Source organism: Nycticebus coucang, chromosome 4 (assembly GCF_027406575.1).
Source record: "Nycticebus coucang isolate mNycCou1 chromosome 4, mNycCou1.pri, whole genome shotgun sequence".
NCBI classification, from domain to species: domain Eukaryota; kingdom Metazoa; phylum Chordata; class Mammalia; order Primates; family Lorisidae; genus Nycticebus; species Nycticebus coucang.
In genome coordinates this window covers 23,194,081-23,219,315 of record NC_069783.1, presented here as the reverse complement: position 1 = coordinate 23,219,315, position 25,235 = coordinate 23,194,081, and the positions used below count along the sequence as shown (strand labels likewise).

The 25,235-nt window shown below is 41.7% G+C and overlaps 1 protein-coding gene across 4 annotated transcripts in view; it reads left to right on the top strand.

The window, feature by feature from the left end:
• Positions 1-14,158, top strand: part of DNAJC27 (DnaJ heat shock protein family (Hsp40) member C27) — a 38,635-nt gene extending 24,477 nt beyond the window's left edge. For 3 of the 4 annotated variants that reach the window (XM_053589473.1, XM_053589474.1, XM_053589476.1), the window contains exons 4-7: positions 171-335; positions 981-1,103; positions 6,281-6,441; positions 10,371-14,158. In XM_053589473.1, the coding sequence (XP_053445448.1) occupies positions 171-335; positions 981-1,103; positions 6,281-6,441; positions 10,371-10,503 (582 nt within the window). In that variant the 3' untranslated portion in view covers positions 10,504-14,158. The remainder of the gene's footprint in view (positions 1-170; positions 336-980; positions 1,104-6,280; positions 6,442-10,370) is intronic. The other variant, XM_053589475.1, reaches the window with a different exon arrangement.
• Positions 14,159-25,235: the final 11,077 nt, after the last annotated feature.

Genomic DNA, 25,235 nt, shown 5'->3' with positions numbered 1-25,235 from the left:
GCCGTCACAGCCCAGGGTTTGGGGATCATAGCTCTAAAGTAGATTCTGAGATACAATCGTAAATACTATGAATACACAAAAGAACACATTTTGCCAAGTTAAAGACTGTGAGATACATTCTTATAAAATCATAAAACCTACATTTATACATGTGTTGTTTTTATTTGAAGGTTCGTAATGAGTTTTACAAGGACACACAGGGTGTGATGCTGGTCTATGATGTTGGGCAGAAAGAGTCCTTTGATGCTTTGGATGCTTGGCTAGCGGAAATGAAACAAGAGCTTGGACCTCATGGAAACATGGAAAATATTATATTTGTAGTGTGCGCCAACAAGGTAACTGCTTTGGAAATGGTATGCTCAGCTTGCTAGGGGAAGAGTAGCACTCAGAATGTAGGGAACAGTTAAAAAGAAAAGAAAAAACTCCTTATCCTATATTATAGGCAGCAACAACCTTTCAAAGCGTGTTCCTAAGACCAAATCAAAAACCCAAAACCTGGTATATGGGGATTTTTTTTCTGGTGCCGTACTTGGGGAAGGACATTGGTGACTGATGCGGAGAATTGGATCATAGTATCACACTCTGAACTGACTAGAGGGGAGCGTTATTTAGGTGAAATGTGCACTATGGAAAGTGGACTGTGGCCCTCAGGGCATGGCAGATATCAGGAAGGCCAACTTTTCCCAAGGTTAATTACAGCTATTCTCCCAAAGGATCAGGTGGGAAGTGCAGCAGCAGACTCTAGTCCAGTTGCCACAGAAAATCAGTCCACAGCCAGTATTAGTTTGGGGTTTGGGGTCCCTTTTGACATCGGTAATTGTCTTTAGTTGTGTTTTCTAATTGTCATTAAACCTGATCATTAAGTGATGGTGTTCATTAAAAATAGTTTTGCCTCAGAAAAGGATTGACAAAAATCTCACCGGGTCAATTCTAGTGAAACAAGGTTGGAATCTTCTCTGTGCCCTAACTTTCTGTTTCAGATCGACTGTACCAAGCACCGCTGTGTAGATGAAAGTGAAGGGCGTCTGTGGGCTGAAAGTAAAGGGTTCCTGTACTTTGAAACTTCAGCACAAACTGGGGAAGGAATCAATGAGATGTTCCAGGTAACCCAGCCTTTTGTGTCAAGGCCAAACATGCCAACTTTCAGTTTAAATTATGAGATGCAAAACAGTCATAGGATTTTCTCATTAGAATAAGGTCCTTTTTTTTTTCAAAGCAGCTGGCAAGATAGAGAATGTGTATTGAGAGAGAGCACATGCAAATGTGTGATCTGTCTGCTATCTATTTTAGACCACACCTGGCTGATCATCAGAATACCAGGGGAAATTCTTCAAAATGTTTATTTCTGGGCTGCAGACCTACGAGAAGCTTTGCTTTGCAATGAAGCCTAGGAATCTATATTTTGGAAAAGCTCTCCAGGTGATTCTGATGACCAGGTTTAATGACAGAAAATATAACTAAAGTGGAACAAAGACTCTTCAAAATTACCTTTGGTTAATGGTGTTACATTTGTATGTGTAATCAAATGGAAGCTCTGTGACAAAATTGCCTTGCTAATAGAGTCCTGTATTGTAGCGCACAGGGCTGCAGTTAGAGAATAGAAGACTATCATTGCAGAATCCAGCCTGTCATACGTAAAAATAAGGTCTCACCAATCTAGTAGTCAATAGAAGGAAGCACGTGCTCACACTGCAACCTGAATAGTTGGTCACATTCTAAAACCTGCTGATCTTGAATAATTTTAAGGAAAGAAGGATATTTAAGACAATAAATTATAAAGTCAACTCTTAATTATAGATACATTTGGAAATGGTAACATGAATAATGTATTTTTCTTCTTATGAATATATCTGATATTTTGGGAATTTTTAGCATTTCAAATGTAGCTACTCCATACAGAGTTGTTCTTAATTATTGAGTGGGATTGTATTTAATCTTTTATGCTGCATTTCCTTCTCACAAGATGTCACTCCTCCTACTAGAAGACAGGTTTGGTTCTTGGCTGACAAGCTGAATTGGAAAACTAGCTTTTATTTCAAGAGCAAATGAAGTTGAGTTGGTTTGCCATGCTTTCCGTTCTTTTAAGTACATAGACCTAGATGAGCTTGTACGTATACATGTGCAATAACAATACCTAACCATTTGAATAGTATTTTATAATTCTGGAGAAGTTTACAATCTCCTTTGAGACTCATAACAACAATGTGTGGCAGGGATTATTCTCAGTTCATGTACGAGAACATCTAATAGTAGTGAAGTGACTTATCCAATCGTTAACTGTTAACGATTAAATTTCCTTCAGTGCTTTAAAGATGTCAGTTCATTCCCTTCTGGCCTCCTTTGTGTCTCCTAAGATGTTAGCAATTATTCTTACTCATATTTTTAGGTACATAATATGCCTTTGCCCCTCCTTGGTTGTTTTCACGAGTTTAACTTTATCTTTGGCTTTCAGCATTTATACTGTGATGTGCTGAAGTATGGTTCTCTTCATATTTCTCCTGTTTGGGACTTGTTGAGTTTCTAAGATTGGTGGATATGTGTCTTTCATCAAATTTGGGAAGATTTCTACAGTTATTTCTTCAAATTTTGTGGAGCCACATTCTCTTTTCCTTTTCGGGCTTCAATACATGTATATTAGACCATTTGATTTTTTGCCCACAGTTCCTCAGGGTATGTTTACTTTTCTTCCATTTTCTTCTGCATTTTTCAGATTACATAGTCTCTCTTGATTTGATTTCAGGTTCACTGACAATCTGGTGCTAAACTCACTGAGTGAATTTTTCAGTTCTAGAATTTGCATTTGATTCTTTTGTGTAGTTCCCCATTCTCTGAGATTCTCTATCTGCTCACTCATGAAGAATATATTTTCCTTTACTGCTTTGAAATATTTATAATAGCTGTTTTAAAGTCTTTGTTAAGTCTAGCATTTGAACTCTCTTGGGTTCAGTATCTATTGACTACTTTTTTTCCTGACTATAGATCACATTTTTTTGTTTGTTTGTTTTGAGACAGAGTCTCAAGCTATTACCCTGGGTAGGGTGCCGTGGAGTCACAGCTCACAGCAACCTCAAACTCTTGGGCTTAAGCGATTCTCTTGCCTCAGCCTCCCAAGTAGCTGGACCTACAGGTGCCCACCACAGCACCCGGCTATTTTTTCTCTTGCAGTTGTCATTGTTGTTTTAGCTGGCCCAGGCTGGGTTTGAACCCTCCGGTCTTGGTATATGTGGCTGCACCCTGCCCAGGCACCACCACCATTTTCTTGTTTTTTTGTCTGAGTAGTGATTTTTGGTTGAACAGTGGACATTGAGGATAACATATTGTGGAGACTCTATCTAGACTCTCTTTTCTTCCTCAGAAGAATATTGATTCTTATTTCAGGAGGCAATTTGGTTATTGACAGATTATAGTGAATTTGTGTAGGCTTGTCTTTTTGCTTTAATAGCAAAGATTTGAAAGAAGTCTGAAGGGTTGCCCAACTCCTTTTAATTTGGCAGGACTCAGCTTCCCAATTCTGTCTTTCTTGCAGATCTCGTCAGCTCTTGATTTAGATTTTGTTGGGGTGAGTCTGTAATTCTCTGGTCCTTTAGCTAGGGCTATTGATGTGGTGTTATGCCAGTCTCTCCACTCTGGCAAGGCCAAACCCTAAGGTCCCTAGGATAGCTCTTTCCCTAACACCACCAGACTTCAATATATTGGTTTTGTTCTCAATGCCATAGCAACTATTAACAAGTAAGCCTCAGATGATTTCATCCTATGGATCTATACTCTAGCCCTTAGCTACAAAACTCTTGAGGAACCCCTACATGGACTTGGGGACTAATTCTACACAGCTCCCTCTCACTAGTGCTCTGTTCTGCACATTGTAGCCACTTTAGCAGTCTCAAACTCTGATCCCTGCCTCCTTAGCTTGATGGGACTTTGTGTCTACTCAGATTCCAGCTTTCTATGCCATGGTCAGAAAATGGACTCCAGGTAGAGAACCAGGTGATTGTGGAGCTCACCCCTCAGGGAGCACTTTGGCACTTACTGTTGTCACTATCTAAAAATAATGGCCTCATAAATGTGTCCAGTTTGGTAGTAGTTTATGTCATGAGATCTAGTCCAACATCCATTACTCTGTCATGGCTATTACTCAGACATGAAATTTAAATAGGCTTTTGACTTTGATCTCAATGTTCTATGTATCACAACACTGCTTGTCTTCTATAACCATGTGTGTTATGAATGAATACTTATACCCTTAAAAAATCTATGAGCATTTGTGTTTCAGGACAATCCATAAGTTAGAAGAAAACCTTACTGTTACATACCACTGGCAAACATCTGTGAACTGTGATACTTTTATTCTTTTAGATACATCTGGAGTAGAACTAATAAATGAATTAGTCTGTTAAAGAAAAAAAGAGTGGTAAGCTAGGCTGACACCAAGGCACTCTAGCCTGGGTCAACACAGTGTGAGACCCGGTTGCCAAAAAAAAGCTTTCACTTTAAAAAATAATAATGAGTAGATAAAAAATATGAAGTTTGTAGAAAAAAAGGCCATAAGCATATGAAAAGATACTCACTTTCACTTACAATTAAAGAAATACAAATCCATAGGAGAGAGAGGGGAGGGAGATATGGGAGGAGGGGAGGTATTCGGGAGGACCTCACCTAATGTGCATGATGCAATGGTACATTTCAAAACTATTAAGAAATGAGTATAATTGTGATGGATGTGTTACTTAGTTCAATGTAAGCATTTCACATTGTATATTGAAGCAATACATTGAACCCCATAAATGCATCAATGTACAAAGTTATGATTTAATAAAAAACAATTAAAAAAAAAAAATAAGGAAGGGTGGCACCTGTGGCTCAGTCGGTAGGGCGCCGGCCCCATATACCGAGGGTGGCGGGTTCAAACCCGGCCCCGGCTGAACTGCAACCAAAAAATAGCTGGGCGTTGTGGCGGGCACCTGTAGTCCCGGCTACTCAGGAGGCTGAGGCAAGAGAATCGCTTAAGCCCCAGGAGTTGGAGGTTGCTGTGAGCTGTGTGATGCCACGGCACTCTACCCGAGGGCAATAAAGTGAGACTCTGTCTCTACCGAAAAAAAAAAAAAAAAAGGAAATACAAATCCAAACTATGAGATACACATCAGATCGGCAAAAATTAAGAGGTATGATAATGTCCACTGTTAAACATGGACTTGGGAAAATAGGCACCTTCCTCCACAGTGGTGGGAATGTAAACTGGTACAGCCTTTTTGGACAACACTTGTCAAAATCAAAAATGAAAATGCACATTAAACTCTTAACAGTTCTGCTTTTAAGAAGTCATCTTAAAGCAGGATTCCCACAAGGGTGCAGAAATGTATACACACAAAAAGAGTTCATTAAAACATTGTTTGTACAAGGAAAAAAAAAAGTGGAAACCACTGACTTGTCCAAGAATAGAGAGCTGGCTGAGTAAATTATGAAAAGCTCTTTCTCTATATGTAGCTATAGAGAGATTCCAAGATGTATTTTTTTTTTTTTTTGAGACAGAGTCTCACTATGGCGCCCTCGGTAAAGTGCTGTGGCACCACAGCTCACAGCAACTTCAAATTCTTAGGCTCAAGTGATTCTCTTGCCTCAGCCTCCCAAATAGCTGGGACTGCAGGCACCTGCCACAATGCCCAGCTATTTGTTGTTGTTGTTGCGGTTGTTATTGTTTTAGCTGGCCCAGGCCGGATTTGAACCCTCCAGCCTCAGTGTGGTAGTGGCTGGTGCCCTATCCACTGAGTTCTGGGCATGCCCCAAGTTGTATTATTGTGTAAAAAAAAAAAGCAAAGTGCTAATCATTGTGTTTAATTTGATTTACTTTATGCAAATGTTTAAAGAGTGTGGATCTGTGTATTTACTTATATACTCATAGAAAATTTTTCTGGAAAGGTACTCAAAATAATAATAACAAAGGTTGTCTCAAGGATAGGAACTTGAGCAGGGAGACATAGTCTTCATTTTACACTTTTTTTACTACTAGAATTTTTCTAACAGTGTTCACCTATTATTTTTAACTTCAAATGTGGTTATCTGAGAGTAGAATTATGAGCCCTTTTAATTTTATTCCTTATGCTTTTTCTATATTAAAATATATGAATATATATCAATAGTATAAAAGAAAAAAATCTTTCAAAGTACATATTTGCTTTATTCATGACTTCTAAGAGTTCCTGGAATAAAAATCTTTAAGTTGATGCTTAAAAGGAATTCCTATTTTCACAAAGTCAGTTCTGCTCTGGAATGTGTTTTCTTGCAGACCTTTTATGTGTCCATAGTTGATTTATGTGAAAATGGCGGGAAACGTCCTACCACAAATAGCAGTGCTAGTTTCACCAAAGAACAAGCAGACACCATTCGCAGAATTCGAAATAGTAAAGATAGTTGGGACATGCTGGGTGTCAAACCTGGGGCTTCAAGGTAAGCAATGCTCTAGGACCCTCAGTGCTGAGTTGTATCATATAGAAGGGCTCGATCACCAAAACTGTAGGTGCAACATATCTTCTTCTCATTGGCTGGAAATTTGAAGATGTGTGGAAATATATTCAATTACTTAATGACTGCTTCATTGAATTAACTGAATACCAACAGAGCACACTGTTGCCTGGTAAGAAAATTATGTCCTGTATATACATAAACACTTCTTGAAAGAGTATCTTCTGCTTTTGTCTATGATGAGCAAAAGCTTTGAAGCTAAATAACCTTTAAAAGACAACAACAAAAGAATTCATAAATCATAGAATTTTAGAGGAGGAAAGATGGATAGAAATCAACTTATCCAAACATTTCATTTTAAAAGTGGGAAACCTGGGACTCAGTGAGATTAACCATGTCCAAGAACCCCAGGAGTGAATGGTAGAATTGAACCTCAACCCTAGAACAGTGTGTTGAGATCTGTCTCCATCTTTCTCAAAAACCCTGCTAGCTCCTCATCTGTGTGTATATTTATATGAATTATGTTAGTCAAAAGAATTATTCAGGAAAAAAAGAAGTATAGTCCCTATTCTTTAGTGCTTGTGCAAAAATAAATAAATATTCAGTATGGCCATATAATTTTTAACAGGATGATACTAGTGTTACTACACATATTGTAATCTATAAGGGTGTTATTTTGCATGCTAGTTCCCATCCCTGTGCTTTTCCCTTCCTACTTTTTTTTTTTTTTTTTTGCAGTTTTTGGCCGGGGCTGGATTTGAACCTGCCACCTCTGGCATATGGGGCTGGTGCCCTACTCCTTTGAGCCACAGGCAACGCCCTTCCCTTCCTACATTTTCACCTTGATTCTATCAAAAGAAAGAAGTTTGTCTTCAAATTGCCTTATCAGCACCCAAAGCATTAAGTATCTCTTTTCTACTTTGATCTCATAGCATATCTTTAAGTCCAGAAGGAAAGAGGGGAAGGGAAAAGAAAGACTGTCATTGGTTACCTTTACCTTCCAGGCGTTATTAAAGATGCTTTAAACCATGTGAAAGAATTCAGATGATCTCATGTGTAGAGCACACAGTTTCTTGGTATCATTTAAATGTCTTTTTAGACCTCTGTAGTCTAATTCTAAATTCTTCTGTGCCCATCTCCAAGGGACATTGGCTCTAAAGTTAAGAAGCTGTTACTTTATATACTTATTAATGGACCTAGAATAATACTCATTAAGGAAAAAGAAACTTTGGTTCCTTATTTATTCACTTTGGTTCCTTATTTATTCACTTTGGTTAACTGGAATCTACCAGAGCTTACAGGCCCTGCATAGTTTCCACATCCTTAACTCATGTAAAGATGTATGTACTTTTCTTCCCTTTGTTCCACTAGGTCTATCAAACTAATTTTGTATGGTATTGAGCACATTTGGGGAAAAGCTTAAAGCATTCTTTCCTTAAGTTACAGAGAATTTTGATACTTGTTCGTGCTATGTTTATGTTCTTGAACTTTAAGAAAATCTTCATTTGTAATAGTGATATCTTTGTTATACACCTGAAACTATCTTGTTTCTCCACAAATTTTCCTTGAGAGACTCTCTTTCCACTTAGACATCTTGAAAGGTACTCTTAGCACAGAGGACCAGATAGAACATGAGGGCATGCTCCCTCAGGAAACTCTGCCCAGGAAGAGAGAATGCTATCCCCACTGTAAGAACAGAGGGTTTGGGGGAGAAATAAGAATTCTGGGCTCGGTGCTCATAGCTCAGTGAGGAGGCCGCTGGCCACATACATCAAAGCTGGGGGGTTTGAGCCTGGCCCGGGCCTGCTAAACAACATTGACAACTGCAACCAAGAAATAGTCGGGTATCGGGGCAGGTGCCTGTAGTCCCAGTTACTTGGGAGGCTGAGGTAAGAGGGTCTCTTAATCCCAAGAGTTTGAGGTTAATGTGAGCTGTGACACCACAGCACTCTACTGAGGGCAACATAACAAGACTCTGTCTCAAAAAAAAAAAAAAAAAGAATTCTGGCAACTCAAGTTTCTTCAAAGAGGAAGAATGTCATTCTTGTTATCTAATACCAAAATGATACATGTAGAAAAACTACACTCAGCTCATGCCTATAATGCTAGCATTCTGGGAGGCCAAAGCTGGAGGATTGCTTGAGCTCAGGAGTTCAAGCCCAGCCTGAGCAAGTGTGAGACTCCGTCTCTACTAGAAATAGAAAAACTGAGTTAAGAGGGTTGCTTGAGCCCAACAGTTGGAGGTTACAGTGAGCTTAATGCCAAGGCTCTGTACCCAGGGCAACAGTGTGAGACTCTTGACTCAAAAAAAAAACAACAAAAAGAAAGAAAGAAAGAAAAACCGCAGTCAAGGTTAAAACAAGAAAATTTAGAACGACTCCTCTAAAAGCAAAAACCAAAAAGGCCCTAGTATGTACGCGTAAGACATGGAAAACTTTTAACATGACCCCATGACCTCACTCCAAGTTGATCCATAAAACTTTCTATCAGTTCCAAGGTATCAAAGACCATCTCCCTAATTTGGAGAAACAAATTAGAAATTGTTCTGCTAAAAAATAAAAGAGAAAGGCTAAGGCTTTTGGCAAGGCACCATGTCCATGCTTATAGGAGAACTGGAACCCTGAATTATAAAAGAAAACCATCTGGTTGAGACCAAGCTTAATCTGACCAGGGGAGTAGCTGGGTACTTAGAGCCCTTTAGGCCTGACACCTGTGGATGATGGTCAGCAGAGGGATAGGGATGGGAGTCTCCAGAGCCCTGCCCAGCCAGTTCCTGCTTTTGAGAAGCTCAGAAGCCTGCAGCTCTCTCCTGGAACACTGCTGGTTTACAGCAGCTGCCTGTTTGGAGAAGCTTCATTACTGCTTCTTTCCTTGGGGGATAATATCGATCCCTCTCTTGTTTCTTCTTTGTCTCAGTGATTTCATTGTAACTCAGCTACTCCTATCTGGCATCCTTAGCTTGGTTAATGGTATCACCATCTTCCTCAGACCCCAGATTCCTCATGCCCCTGGAACTCATTTCAGCTCCTTTTATCTTCTCCATCTGGATATTCAACTCATTGTCTACTTTTGTTTCTTTTTTGGAAACAAGGTCTCACTCTGTTGCCTGGGCTGTAGTACAGTGATGTCATCATAGCTCACAGCAACCTCAAACTCCTGGACTCAAGCAATCCTCCTACCTCAGCCTCCTCAGTAGCTAGGACTGTAGGTGTGCACCACCATACCTAGCTAATTTTTCTATTTTTCTTTTAGACACAGGTTCTCAGGCTGATCTCTAACTCCTGGCCTTAAGTGATCCTCCCACCTCAGCCTCTCAGAGGGCTGGGATCACAGGTGTGAACCACCACGCCTGGCTCATCATCTGCTTCCACCATTTCTTTCTTCCTGTTATCTCTTTTATCTTTCTTTGTTTCCTTCCATAAGCACCATAATCTGAACTCGTACTCATGGCTGGATTATTGTGACAACCTCCTACCTGTTTTCCTAACATAGAGACACAGCTTTCCCAGTGCTCCTTTGTCATGAAACACTGAGTGTTTTGGTTTTGCTTTAGTCTGTGCCACTCCTGGCCACTATGCACTCTCTCCCAGAACCACCCCACATCCTTCCTCCTCCTTCAATCAGTAAGGAGTTGCCGAGTGCCTCAGAGGTGCCAAGGACGGCCTGCTTTCATCTGGTCATTCTTTTACCAAGTGTTTCCTTAGTGTGTATGTACTTAACTTTGTATTGTATTTTTTTTTCTATTTGTATGTTACATAGGACTTGCTTGTTTATGTATTTTAGTATAATTTTTGCGAAGGGGTCATGATTATTTGGACTGTGCTTACTGTGAGAGATGTGTGTCTCCAAACAGCTCGCGCACTGTGGGTTGGCCCGACCCTGTGACTGACGTCCAGCTTGGCTTCTTTTCACAGGGATGAAGTCAATAAAGCCTATCGCAAACTTGCTGTGCTTCTCCACCCTGACAAATGTGTAGCACCTGGTAGTGAAGACGCCTTCAAAGCAGTTGTGAATGCCCGGACAGCCCTCCTGAAAAATATCAAGTGAAAAGTAGAGAAAAAGAAACAAGTGTGGGACTGGTGTGCAAGCAAACTCTTCCTGGAGGTGAAATAGCCAACATGGAGCTTCCTTCACATAATCTCACTGCTCTGTTCACTCACGGGTTGTCAGTTGTAAATCAGTATTTGGGTACCTGTTTCCATTCATAGACATCTTACTGAGATGACCTGCCTGCGTATGAAGTGAACTGAGAGACTTAATTTCATAATTCTAGATAATCTGGATTTTTTTCTCATTCATTTGTAAGCTCTGTAATTGTAGTATCCCTTAGCATTTCACTTAGGAAAGTCCTCAAGGTTTCTGGAAGGAGGGTGGGAGGACGGGAGGACCCGAGAACCCTTTCACTTTTCCTTTCACCATTAGAGAAGGAAATAACAAAAAAGGAGGCAGACAACCTCAGAACCACTGAAGGTTTAGTGTGACCTTAGAAGCAAGTTGCTCCTTTTACACTGTGTTCCTTGGGTGGTATTTTAACCATCAATCTGTAAGGAATGAATCTTGGCAGCCTTTTAGAAGTTTGTGAAGTGTGGCGATACAGTTCTGAATTTAGCCTCTCTTTTATGATAGTCACTTTGTTCCCCTTCTCCAACCACCAGGGGGAGAGACAAGCCAGTCCTAAGAGGACAGGCAATGGCAGCCACCACGTCTGGGCCTAATGGCTGCAGTTTGAGGCTTTTCCCTTGCTGTAGAAACGGCTGCTGGTGGCAGTAGCCAGTACTTTGCCCCTGGGAGTGAGGAGTCAGCCTTGAAATGCAAATCCTTGCAGGTCACACCTGAAGGAAAGGCAAGTCGATGCACAGGCAGGCAGCTGCTCAGCAAGCCTGGCCTCCCATTTGCGTCTTCGCCACTGTTATTTCCTTTTTTTACTCCATTCTCCTCCCCACATTTTTTTACATCCCATGTCTGCCATCATTTCTCTCTTGAATCCCTGGCTTCTGGCCACTGCCTCCTCCCTCTTCCCTTCCTAGCCCTGACCTGGACCTGGTTGGCCAGAGACAAGTGTGGGTCCTCTGGTAGATGGGGGTATAAGGGAGCTCTTAGGGCCTACGTGGGGAGGAATCTCTAATTTTTGCCTGGGTTGCAAATTTCTCAAGAGTAATCTTTTTAAACTACAGTTTATGAAATACATTCTCTGGCCACAGTCTGCTCCTCTGTATGTGAGGAGTATCAGCACTGGCGTTTCTTAAAGCTCTCCTAGAACTAGCCTCATTACTTAACTTATTACATCATCAATCTTGTTCCGTTACTCATATTTTTTAACTGTATATTTTAACTAATTGGGGCTTTAAAGTATATATAATGTTACTGGAAATTTTAAAAAGCTATCCCATGTTGATTACTTAAAGCATCTACCCTACCACCTATAGCAAGAAAAGCTACTTTCATATAATCCGTGCCCACTGCAGTCTGCAGGATTTTTACTTCTGCCAGAGCAGCTTCACCTGTATGACTATGCTCAGGCTGTATTGTGCTTGTCCTCAGGAAGCCAGACCATTATTTTTTTTTTTTTTTTTTTGGCCGGGGCAGGGTTTGAACCCGCCACTTCCGGCATATGGGACCAGCACCCTACTCCTTGAGCCACAGGTGCATTATTTTAAAGTATAAGTTCTCATCTTGGTGATATTGAAAATGCTTTCTTTTCTGAACTGTGATCTATGAATTCCTAAAAGATTTTCTCTGGCCTTTGAATTAGCTTCTGGGGCTGCAGAACTCCAACCCACAGTTCTTCTGGACCTAAATCCTTTAGCTTAAGGAAAGCCTTCATCATGCCTAAAGTACTCAAACATCCATCTGTTCTTGCAACAGAATGTAGGCGTTATATGAATGAGGGATCATGCATGGCAGTGTCAGCCCAAATTGACATGACAGCTGAATATGTAGCCCTGAATAAAAGCTGATGCCAGTTTTCATCACTGTTACTAAATACTAGATTGGTCACCTTGTTCAACTATACTGTACAGGTGAGCACTTAAAACAGAATTCCTTAGTGTTCCCACATTCATATCCTCATAAGTGACTTAGTGAAATTTAGTCCTAGCTTGATGCTTAGGCCTTGGGACTCGGTTTTCAACACCTCTGTTATTAACATTAAGGATATACTACTTCATTTATGTAAAAGAAATAAAATAAAGGTTTTAGGGTCCTAGAATTTTTCTGATTTCCATAATTCTTCTGCAGAATATTAAGAAATAAGAAAAGACGATCTGCAATGGAATTTTTTTTGGTACTAACTTCATGCAAAATTTTACAGACCTCTAATGCAGTAATTTAAATTCCTGGTGCAAATATGTACTTTGTAGTTCAACCTTATTGAAAGTTCTCCAGTCAGTTAGGATTGCAAAGTACATCACCAAGAGTTAACAAGTAGCAGGATAATTTCAATGGCTAAAAAAAATTTTATAGAAAATCTTGTTTTTCACAAAAGAACAAAAGTTTGAAGAGCTATTATTAAAGAAAAGCCATGTCTTCAACATCTGAGTCACCAAGAAGTAACACTTTTTAAACTTGTGAGAAATCCCCAGAGGCATTTCAAATTAACAGCCTAACCTACCTAAGCACTTTAAAATATACCCTTCTCTGGTTCCTTTGTTCCCCTTTCTGTGCCTCCCTTTGAATTGATATTCTCAACTGTTAATATTTCTTCTTCAAATTGTTACTTTATTTCTTCATATAGATATGTCTCTGGTTTTATTAGTCTCTTAAAAGTTCAGCCATGGGGATCATGGTATTGCTACCCAAGATAAACTGCTGTAATGCCATAGATCGCATACCATTCTTTAAGATTTACATTTACCTCGGGAAACTTACTCTAATATATTCTCATATATTGAATTCTCAACTGGTAAATATGTCTCTGTACCTGTGAACTAGCACCTAATTCACTGTTAGTTAAATGAGCTAAATTTCTGAAGGATAGCGAGAGTAGTAAGCAAGCAGCCCCTACAGGCTCCATGCCCCTGAGGACAATGACCGCAGAGGGAGGACAATCACTGCACAGGAGGTATTTCAGTCTCAAGTTAGAAGGGTGGAACCGTAAGCTGTAGGCAATTTGCATATTGCTTTTGACCCTCCCTACAAGTAGGGAATGTTACCAACTTCACCACTGCACCCGATGGAGCTCTCTGTGCCTGCCAGCATTTTTGTAAAACTGAAAATGACTTTAGCTGCAAAATATAGCTAAGCACCTTCCATTGCAAAATGGAGAGGTTCATGCTTCTCATAATTGATATTTAGCACAATTGTAAGACACAGTTAATACTGTCTTACATTGGTTTTTCCATTAAACTTTTCTAGAGAAGTCAAAAGCTTACATTGTGACGTGGGGAAGTTAGATTATGGCTAATGAACAGTGCAATATTCAGCTGTGCAATAAAGGCCCTGTTGATGAGATGACGACTTTTGTTGGAAAGTTGGACAGTGTTGGTTAGTAGCTTCCTGCATTAATTGCTCCCTGGGCATCTTCCCCTCTGGGTGTAAATGCAGAGTCTATAAATGAACCCTTTGTTTTTACAAGGTAATTTGCATATTTGCTTTCTGTTGAAATAACTGAAAATGTTGAATCTACCAGTTGTTTATGTCTTGTATACAGAGTGTCATATGTATTTAAGTTGTGTATTTTTATAAAGTAAAGCCAAATATCTAAAAACACTGGTCTGTGGGCCAAACTTATTTGTTGAGACACTGGTCTTTAATGAAAAACCTTCTAGGCTAGGAGCCCATCCAGTTCCTCACCAGCTGTGACTCTCCGTAAGACATCCTGCTTTAGTTTCCAATAAGTAGAATAGAGGAAATTTTATTTATCTGTTCATCAGGTTGTTCTAACCTTATTAAATTTTGATGAAAGTGTTTTGATCCCTTAAAGAAAGATACTAACATTATATTTGCCTTTGTAAGTCAAAGTTGTTAACTCATTATAATAGTGCATATTTTGGCTAATAATTCAATTGTACCACAAGAACCCTTAAATCGGGCGGCGCCTGTGGCTCAGTGAGTAAGGCGCCGGCCCCATATGCCGAAGGTGGTGGGTTCAAACCCAGCCCCGGCCAAACTGCAACAACAACAAAAAAAAAAAATAGCTGGGCGTTGTGGCGGGCACCTGTAGTCCCAACTGCCCGGGAGGCTAAGGCAAGAGAATCGCGTAAGCCCAAGAGTTAGAGGTTGCTGTGAGCCGTGTAACGCCACGGCACTCTACCCAAGGGCGGTACAGTGAGACTCTGTCTCTACAAAAAAAAAAAAAAAAAGAACCCTTAAATCACTGGGCTGCCATCACCCCTTAATTTGAAAGTCATCTAGGCCCCATCCACAGGAAGGAGCCTGTCTCTGAAAGCTGCAAACTAGAGCTTTACTTTTCATTGTCAAGGACCGACATTGTGCATGACAAACATCGGTTGTTTTATCTGCCCAGCATTCCTCTCTCCTGAAAGTAGCCACCCCACTTTGGGGCAACTACTCTATTCTGTCCACATTCAAAATGTTCAAATTCTTATATGAACTATCCTTCCCAGGCCATAGAGATTAGTCCATAGGATGGGAATGTGATCTAAGGTCAGTCAATCAGGGTCCCTCCATGGGATTTTTCTAATCAGAGCTAGGAGGACAAATTTCCTCCCAGGAGAGGAAAACAGAAGTCCCACCTATGCTTGCAACCTTTATTCCAAACTCACGAGAAAAAATTGAGAGGTTGAAGCAGACATTCAGAGAGTGACAGAGTCCTGATGGCTTTAAGCCTTTCCTTCTAGTCCTTGAGGGAGGGACCTTGAACTGGTTGTTCTTCAAGATGGTCAGCCGCTCCAGAGTCCTTCCTATAGATTACTCCTGTGTTTACTGCTTAAGTTAGTTGGGGTTTGCTTTCTATTACTTGCAACTAAAAGAGTAGTGAAAATAATAGCCATCAAGAATCATCACCAGGGATGAGAAAGCTGTGATCTGTAGACTGATACTACATTTGATAAGTATAACATTTTATATATTAAAATGTATCCAACTACTTGGTGTTTCTCAACTGGAATCTGTGGCTGTGTTGTAAACCAATAACCAATTATAAATGGGAAAGAAAAATCAGGCTTACTCAATTTGCTTTAGGGCCAATTTAAGATGCAAAATTACTATGTGGCTTTTGATTAATAGTTCCCAGTTAATCCTTTGCCTATCAGGGGCACCTGTATTTTCATAAATTTTTAATCAAACTCTATTGTTAAAATATTCATCATTGATTTACTCAGCGCCTACTATGTGTCAGGCCCTGCTTTAGGCACTGGAGATAGAACAAAGCACAGAACCAACAACAATCACTGCCCTGTGGAGCTGGAATTCTAGTGTCATTTTTTTTTTTTTAATGTGTGGTTTTTTTTTTGTTTTGTTTTGTTTGTAGAGACAGAGTCTCACTGTACTGCCCTCAGGTAGAGTGCCATGGCGTCACACGGCTCATAGCAACCTCCAGCTCTTGGGCTTACATGATTCTCTTGCCTCAGCCTCCCAAGTAGCTGGGACTACAAGCACCCGCCACAATGCCCGGCTATTTTTTTGTTGCAGTTGGCCAGGGCTGGGTTTGAACCCACCACCCTCGGTATGTGGGGCCGGCGCCCTACTCACTGAGCCACAGGCGCCGCCCATTTTAATGTGTGTTTTAAAGAGAGTTCTGGGCTAGGTCCAATGGCTCACACCTGGAATCCCAGCACTTTGGGAGGCTGAGGCAGGAAGATCCCTTGAGGCCAGGAGTTTGAGATCAGCCTGGCAACACAGTGAGACTCCCATCTCTACCAAGAAAAAAAATTAGCCAAACATAGTCACACATGCCTGTAGTCTCAGCTACTACAGAGGCTGAGGCAGGAGGATTGCTTAATACCGGGAGTTCAATAGGCTGCCATGAGCTATGATCATGCCACGGCACTCCAGCCTGGGCAACAGAGCAAGACCCTGTCTCAAAAATAAAAATAAAGTTATTTTCTTTAAATCTTATTTCCTATAGGTTTATTTTTGAAGAAGTTTGCATTTTTGAGAATTCAAGATATGCAATTTCATAATTTGTACTCATTGCTACTACTACATACTAAAGAGCATATAGGTTGTTAAAATGCTATATTAATTTCTTTAAAGACTCAACCACTATCATTATGCAAAGTTCGGTTTTTCATGTTGGCCTGAAAGAAATAGTTCTAGCCTTTAGTTAGGAAATTTTTTTATATAAAGGTTTTTATATTTATAATGAAAATGTTAATGTATTCTTCCAAAGGCAGGTGATAAATTTGTGATCATCTTGAAGGAAAATATCAAAAATCTAAGTTTGTTGTTTTAGTTAATACAGAGTATGTACCTATAATGTCACCAATTAAAATTCTGATCAGTTGACTAAAGGATGCTATGTCTTTAAGAAAAATTCTCCCTGCATCCAAAACAATTCATTGTTAGTGATATTTATAAAATTAGCAGGTGCAGCCTAGGAAAGCTTTTTTTTTTTGACAGAGTCTCACTCACTTGCCCTGTGTAGAACACTGATGCATCATAGTTTACAGCAACCTCAAACTCTTGGGCTCAAGTGATCCTCTTGTCTCAGGCTTCTGAGTAGCTGGGACTACAGGCACCTGCCACAACCCTTAGCTAGTTTTTCTGTTTTTAGTAGAGACAGAGTCTCGCTTTGCTCAGGCTAGTCTCGAACTCCTGAGCTCAAGCCATCCACCTGCCCTGGGCCTTCCAGAGTGCTAAGATTACAAGCATGAGCCCACCTGGTCCCATGAAAGCATTTGTATTAGGGAAAAGAAAGTAAAAAATATGCTATGACTGAGAGAAAGTAAGAAGAGAGGGTCTGGTCTAATGTTCTCAGATGCCAGTATGTAACTATTCTGCTGGTTTCAGAGGCTGAGAGAATGAAAGTTTAATTGAATAAATATTGAAGAAAGAAACCATCTTAGTGGATCAATGAGATGATAAAAGAAAGAATAAACTTATCTCCATTCTGATTAGCAGGGAACAATTAGAAAAGCTTCAAGGGTGGCACCTGTGGCTCAGTGAGTAGGGCGCCGGCCCCATATACCGAGGGTGGCAGGTTCAAACCTGACCCCAAACTGCAACAAAAAATAGCCAGGCGTGGGCGGCACCTGTGGCTCAGTGAGTAGGGCGCCAGCCCCATATACCAAGGGTGGTGGGTTCAAACCCAGCCCCAGCCAAACTGCAACAAAAAAATAGCTGGGCGTTGTGACGGGCGCCTGTAGTCCCAGCTGCTTGGGAGGCTGAGGCAAGAGAATCACATAAGCCCAAGAGCTGGAAGTTGCTGTGAGCCATGTGACGCCACGGCACTCTACCGAGGGTAGTAAAGTGAGACTCTGTCTCTACCAAAAAAAAAAAAAAAAAATAGCCAGGCGTTATGGCTGGCACCTATAGTCCCAGCTACTTGGGAGGCTGAGGCAAGAGAATCGCCTATGCCCAAGAGCTGGAGGTTGCTGTGAGCTGTGATGCCGTGGCACTCTACCAAGGGCTACAAAGTGAGACTCTGTCTCTAACAAAAGAAAAGCTTCAAGTTAGTGGTTTATTGATGTTTTTTAGTGACAGGACCATATATATATATATATATATATAGTTGTTGTTAATTTTTTAGGCTTTTAAAGATCTAAAATCACCTTTTTGAGGGCTAGGAGGATGGAGGTAGGATATTGATAATAAGCTGGCAAGGGGAACCTTGACAAGTAGACAGAATATACAAAGCAGGTACAAAGCAGGGATACAGAGCCTAAAGCAAATCAAGATATTAAATTACAATCTCACCTGCCTCATACTTGTTCCACTCTGAACCAAAATATTGATACTTTAAGATCAGAAAACTAAGCATGGAATTAAGTCATCATTCCCAGCCTTGCACATACAAAACCAACATTTATAGTATTTATGCATTTGATATTTATTATGAACAACCACCACTGACCCCATGGTTGCTAATTGGTCAAGCTGTATCTCGATTATTTTCATTTAATTTTTACTAAGATCTAAGGGCTGTATATAATTTCTATTTTACAAATGAGAACGCTATGCTCTGAGTTAAATGGAGCCGATATCAAATCTAATTACTGTTTAATTCTATACTTTGAAGCATCTGGCTACACCACCTCTCTAGAAATCCTGTTTAGTTCAAATGTGAGTGGTGTTCTCCTCAGCAGAAAACTGAGCAAACAGCAACCGCAGGTGGAGCGGAACGGAAACCACTAAGATGGTGTTATATTTCGAGTGAAGTCCAACATGGGACCCATATATAAAATAGTTTAAAGCAACATTGGATTAGGATAGATTTTTAAGTTCACATCATTAACGTCACTGATGAAAGCAACTTAATAGGCAGTTCTTCCTCCTGACGGAGGAGGCAGAGTTTATATCTGAAGAGGATACATCTTCACACTACTCTCTCCTGCTCATGGATGCTGCTGCAGAACACCTTGCCCAGGAGAGTGAATTGGTTGAAGGAAACTGTGGGGTCAGAGCTCCTGGTGGGCCTCTGTGCTCAGCGCAGTGCTGGGCAGGGACTCTGTTTAATGAGACATCCTGATGAGAGTTTAGATATGAGAAAAAGTACCATGGCTTTATGTTGTGAAGCAGCGCTGAGCTTCTTTTCATTAGAAACAAGATGCCCAGCGCAGTGGCTCATGCCCATAATCCCAGCACTCTGGGAGGCTGAGAAAGATGGATTGCCTGAGCTCATAGGTTCGAGACCAGCCTGAGCCATAGCGAGACCCCATCTCTAAAAATAGCCAGGCATTGTGGAGGGCGCCTGTAGTCCCAACTACTCTGGAGGCTGAGGCAAGAGAATCACTTGAGCCCAAGAGTTTGAGATTGCTGTGAGCTATGATGCCATGGCACTCTACCAAGGATGGCAAAGTGAGACTGTCTCAAAAAATAAAAAATAAATAATTTAAAAAAAAGAAATGAACAAGACTTCTACCCAGCCTGAACAAGAGAGAGACCCAATCTCTGCCAAAAAAAAGAAAAATTATCTTGAGTTCTGCAGTGGGTTCCTGCAGTCCCTGCTACTTGGGAGGCTGAGGCAAGAGGATGGCTTGAGCCCAGGAGTCTGAGGTTGCTGTGAACTATGACGACGCCATGGCACTCACTCTACCCAAGGGCAGCAGAGTGAGACTGTCTCAAAAAAAAAAAAAAAGACTTCTAGGCATTGAGGGCTGCCTATAAAAAGTGGAAGAAAGAATAAAAGACTGGGATCCTGAAAAGAATAGTTAGAAACATAGTAAAAATGATTAGACATTAAATAGCCTCAGAAAGAAAGTGAAAGAGAAATTCCCAATGATAGAAATAACAACCTTTTAAGAATATGAATGTCTTTTACTTTTATAATGTTATCCCTATTTTACAGATGACAAAATTGAGGCTCAAAGAGGTTAAATGACTTGCCCAAGGCCCATAAGAAGCTATGCAAACCCAACTGCCCATTTTCAGAACCCAGGCTTCCCATTCTATACCATCAGCCTCAGGAGCCAAATTTTAAAATATTCTGAGTCATTCAAATTTAAAAATATCCTAAATTAGATTGTATCTGTTTGTATCAGTTTGTTTAAATGGACATAAAGAATCCTGTATATTGGCTCGGCGCCTATGGCTCAAGTGGCTAAGGTGCCAGCCACATACACCTGAGCTGGTGGGTTCAAATCCAGCCTGGGCCCGCCAAACAACAATGACGGCTGCAACCAAAAAAATAGCTGGGCATTGTGGTGGGCGCCTGTAGTCCCAGCTACTTGGGAGGCGGAGGCAGGAGAATCGCTTCAGCCCAGGAATTGGAGGTTGCTGTGAGCTGTGATGCCACAGCACTCTACCCAGGACGACAGCTTGAGGCTCTGTCTCAAAAAAAAAAAAAAAAAAAAAAAGAATCCTATATATTTTGAAAAGTTCTCCATAGACATACAACTTTCCTCATCCATGACACAAGTTCAAATACTGCATGTATGCAGAGGAATGACAGAAACTTCTCTTTGAGCTGTGCCCAGACCAAAAGGCAGTTACAGGAGTGCATTAAAATATGGAACATAATACATCTGGGTGGATATGTTTATTAACAGGGTTTTTTAAATGAAATTTTGAACAAACATAGAACTTCTGATGCTTCTAGAATGGCTTTAAAATCATATCTTAGGGGACATCCAGTCAAACCAGCAACAGGTAGTTAATCTAAGAACTCACTGGGGAAAACAGGGAGAGACCCACCCTAAGGATTTTGTTTCTAAGTGATTTTCATGTCCCCAGCTTATTCTTTTGTCACAGTTAAACCTGAGAAGCTATAAAAGGGCTGTTTCCCACCCCCTGTTCTTGGCCTGGCATTTTGTGTTAGAATCACCAGCACTTCTCAGAGGAAAAGATGGTTTTTATTCCCCAAAGAGAGATTGTCTCCGGGGAGTGCGAATTAGGTTGAGGGTCAGGATGGTTTCACTTTTTGTCCTATTTCTGTCTATACCATTTGAGTTTTCCCAGTGAATGTCAACTACAAGTACTTTGATCATCTAAAAAGCTGTATGAAACCAAAAGTAAGAAGCACCAGTTTAAAAAAAAAGAAAAACATTCTGAAGCTGTTTGTGGGGACCTCTACGGTATGGTGGCTCTAGGCTGTAATTAAAACTTGCTCCTTTACATTAGTAGAAATTTCAGACGAAAGGGGGGAAAGCTTTTAGTTCCTTAAAAGATTTTGGAAAGTGAACATAGTAATCAATGCTCTCCAGCTGGAGTTTTAAATCCACTTAATGCAGTTACATACCCAGAAACAAACTCTCATATAACACAGAAGCAGTAGAGTTGAAATGGAAGACTTGGGCTAGTCTTATCTCTTCTGTTAATTAACAGAGTCTGCTTGGCCTCGGGCAAGCAGATTCAACTTCTGGGGTTAGCTTTCCTCCATGACTAGCTGAGGCCATTGGTTAAACAATACCTACGTCCTTCCTAAACACTACTGAGGATTTATGAAATTTTACAAAGCCAGTAAAAACTAAGTCCCCAAGACTTCTTGCATATAATTCTACTGCAACACCCCCCAAAAAACTTTTAAAAATTTATGAATTATGTCTTTCCCAAAGTTTAAAACAATAGGCATTGTTGAACCATCTCTCTCTCTCTCTTTTTTTTTTTTTGGAGCGGGGACTTGATATGTCACTCAGGCTGGCCTCAAACTTACAGTCTCAAGCAATCCTCCTGTCTCAGCCTCCTGATTATGTGGCACTAAGATTGGCACCACCACTCCCAGCTGAACCTTCTTTTTTTAGTTAAAAAAGAAACCCTTAACTTTTCTTTTTTTGAGACAGAGTCTCACTATGTCTCCCTCCGTAGAGTGCTGTGGCATCACAGCTCACAGCAACCTCAAACTCTTGGCTTAGGTTATTCTCTTGCCTCAGCCTCCCAAGTAGCTGGGACTCTAGGCGCCTGCCACAACGCTGGCTATTTTTTGGCTGCAGTTGTCATTGTTCAGCAGGCCCGGGCCGGGCTCAAACCCACCAGCCTGGATGTATGTGGCTGGCGCCCTACTCACTAAGCTACAGGCGCCAAGCCAGAAACCCTTAACTTCTTAGTACATGAAATTGTGATAATGGCATCTCATTTTACAAAGGCTTAAAATGATATCATAGGTTTGAAATTTTTAGTAGCAAGTCCACATGACTTAGATGTTCAAAGACATCCTTTACTCTGTAAAATGGGCGTTGTCTTGACTCCCCAAGCTCACATTTTCACCAAGGATGGGAAAACTTAAAATATGCCTCTTAAAGTAAGTTAGTCACCTCTGATTTTAAACACAACCAACTCGGGATTAAAACTCATAAATGCGGGTGGCGCCTGTGGCTCAAAGAGTAGGGCGCAGGTCCCATATGCTGGAGGTGGCGGGTTCAAACCCAGCCCCGGCCAAAAACCACAAAAAAACAAACAAACAAACTCATAAATGCATAATCCCCTCCTCCTCACACTTCCCCCCCTTCCCCTGAAAGCCCGGCCTCTGCTGCCCTCTAGCTGGTCCCTCTGTGGCCTCCAGGCACTCATCCGCCTAGTTGTCCAGGCTGGCCCTGCACCTCTTCTGCTCTGTGCCCTACCCACTGAAGGGTAGGTAACTCTGGGCCCCTTTCCTCAACCCAGCCATGAGGCCCACCCTTCAGGCCCCTGTTCCAGCCATCACCACTTGGTGTCATGTCTGACCCAACTTCAGGCCTGGCTTCCTTTGTGATTGCACCCTCCCAAGCTACCTTGATGTTTTCCATCAGGCCTGAGTGCTGGCAAACTGGCTCCCACGGAGGGTGGTATGGTGAGGAAGCCCCAAATTGTAGCTTCCATCTGATTTCTGTGGTATAAATACTCTCACTATGGTCATTTTCCAGTTGGGAAGAGATACGCCACCCTTATAAATTGTGGCTGCCAGCTCCAGACTGGCACTGTGTTGACCCCAGGAAAGGGTGGGAGTGGGCGGGGCTCTTATACAGCCTTTGATACCTAAGCCTTCCTCACAACCTTAGGACTAGACCCTCTGATCTCATCTCCTCACCTAGATTGTTAGCTCTCGGGGCAGGAGTGATGTCTCAAAGTCCCATCTCCCAAAGGTCTCCTCACAGTGTAGCATGAGGCACTCACTAATTATGTTTATTGTTGACAGTCTTTAAAAATCTTGCAACAAAAGACTCTTAAAGGCTGGGGATGGTGGCTCACGCCTGTAATCCTAGTACTCTGGAAGGCTGAGGCAGGTGGATTGCTTGAGCTCACGAGTTTCAGACCAGCCCGAGCAAAAAGCAAGACCCTGTCTCTACTAAAAATAGAAAAACTGGGGCAAGCCCAAGAATTGGAGGTTTCTGTGAGCTATGGTGTCATGGCACTCTACCCAAGGTGACAGCTTGAGACTGTGCCCCCCCCCAAAAAAAAAAACACTCTTACAGCCACACTCTGTTTTTCACTATTATAGGCATAAAGGTGAGTTCCTGTGATTTTTCCCCATAGACCAGAGGAAGTTAATCCATGCCCTAAAGCTTCTAAATCTAACACCACTCACTTTGAAAGGCTGAGGTAGGAGGATGGCTTGAGCCCAAGAACTTGAGACTAGCCTGCCTGGACAACAAAGTGAGACTTCTATCACTCCAAAAAAAAAAAAAAAAAAAAATTTTTTTTTTTAAAGTGCCTGGTGAGGTGGCACATACCTGTGGTCCCAGCTACTTAGTGTGCTGAGGCAGGAGGGTCACTTAAGCGTAGGAGTTTGAGGCTGCAGTGAGCAAAGATGATCCCACTGTACTCTAGCCTTGGTGGCAGAGCAAGACTCTATCTTTAAAAAAAAAAAATTGGGGGGGGGTGGCGGCACGTGTGGCTCAAGGAGTAGGGTGCCGGCCCCATATATACTGGAGGTGGCGAATTCAAACCCAGCCCTGGCCAAAAAAAAAAGAAGAATGTCTTGGGGGGGCGGTGCCTGTGGCTCAGTGGGTAGGGCACCGGCCCCGTATACTGAGGGTGGAGGGCACAAACCCACCCCCGGCCAAACTGCAACAAAAAAATAGCCGGGTGTTGTGGCAGGCACCTGTAGTCCCACCTACTCAGGAGGCTGAGGCAAGAGAATCGCCTAAGCCCAGGAGTTGGAGGTTGCTGTGAGCTGTGACACCACAGCACTCTACTGAGGGTGATAAAGTGAGAGACTCTGTCTCAAAAAAAAACAAACAAAAAACTTTTTAAATCTTAAACCATGGCATATACCCACCATATTGCCAGGAAATATTTAATGGAATGAGGTCGGGGTTTTGTAAAATGTATTTATTGGGATTCAGCAGAAATCAAACTAATTTATATCATGATTTAAATTACTAGGCAGGGCCAGGCATGGTGGCTCACGTCTGTAATCCCAGTACGGCAGATTGCCTGAGCTCAGGAATTTGAGACCCACCTGAGCTAGAGCAAGACCACATCTCTAAAAATAGCTGGGCATTGTGGCAGGCGCCTGTAGTCCCAGCTACTCAGGAGGCTGAGGCAGGAAGATTGCTTGAGCCCAGGGTTTGAGATTGAGGAAAGATGCCATGGCACCCTACAGAGGGCGACTAAGTGAGATTCTGTCTCAATCCATCCATCCATCAATCAATCATTCAATCAATCAAGTACTAGGCAGGAAGATCTGCCTGAACTCCCCAGCAGCCTCCAACCAACATTATTAGTCAGTATTAAGTCTCTGATAGTCTTTATAGCCCAAAGAGATATGCTTCATTTTAAAAAGCACAGGATTCACGGCAAAAGAATTTATTGAGCATCTAGACTTTGCAAAGCACAGCAGGTGCTTCAGGAATGGGGGAATGTGCAGGACAGTGATTCTCAAGGTGGGATCCCAGGACCAGCTGCTTCTACATCACCTGGGAGCTTGTTAGAAATGCTCATTCTTGGGCGGCGCCTGTGGCTCAGTCGGTAGGGTGCCGGCCCCATATGCTGAGGGTGGCTGGTTCAAGCCCGGCCCCGGCCAAACTGCAACCAAAAAATAGCCGGGCGTTGTGGCGGGTGCCTGTAGTCCCAGCTGCTCGGGAGGCTGAGGCGAGAGAATCGCTTAAGCCCAGGAGTTGGAGGTTGCTGTGAGCTGTGTGAGGCCACAGCACTTTACAGAGGGCATAAAGTGAGACTCTGTCTCTATAAAAAAAAAAGAAATGCTCGTTCTTGAGCCTCATCCCAGGCCTGCTGGATCAGATCCTCTGGGGACCAACAATCTGTATTTGAATAAGTCCACAAGATGGTTCTGATGCACTATA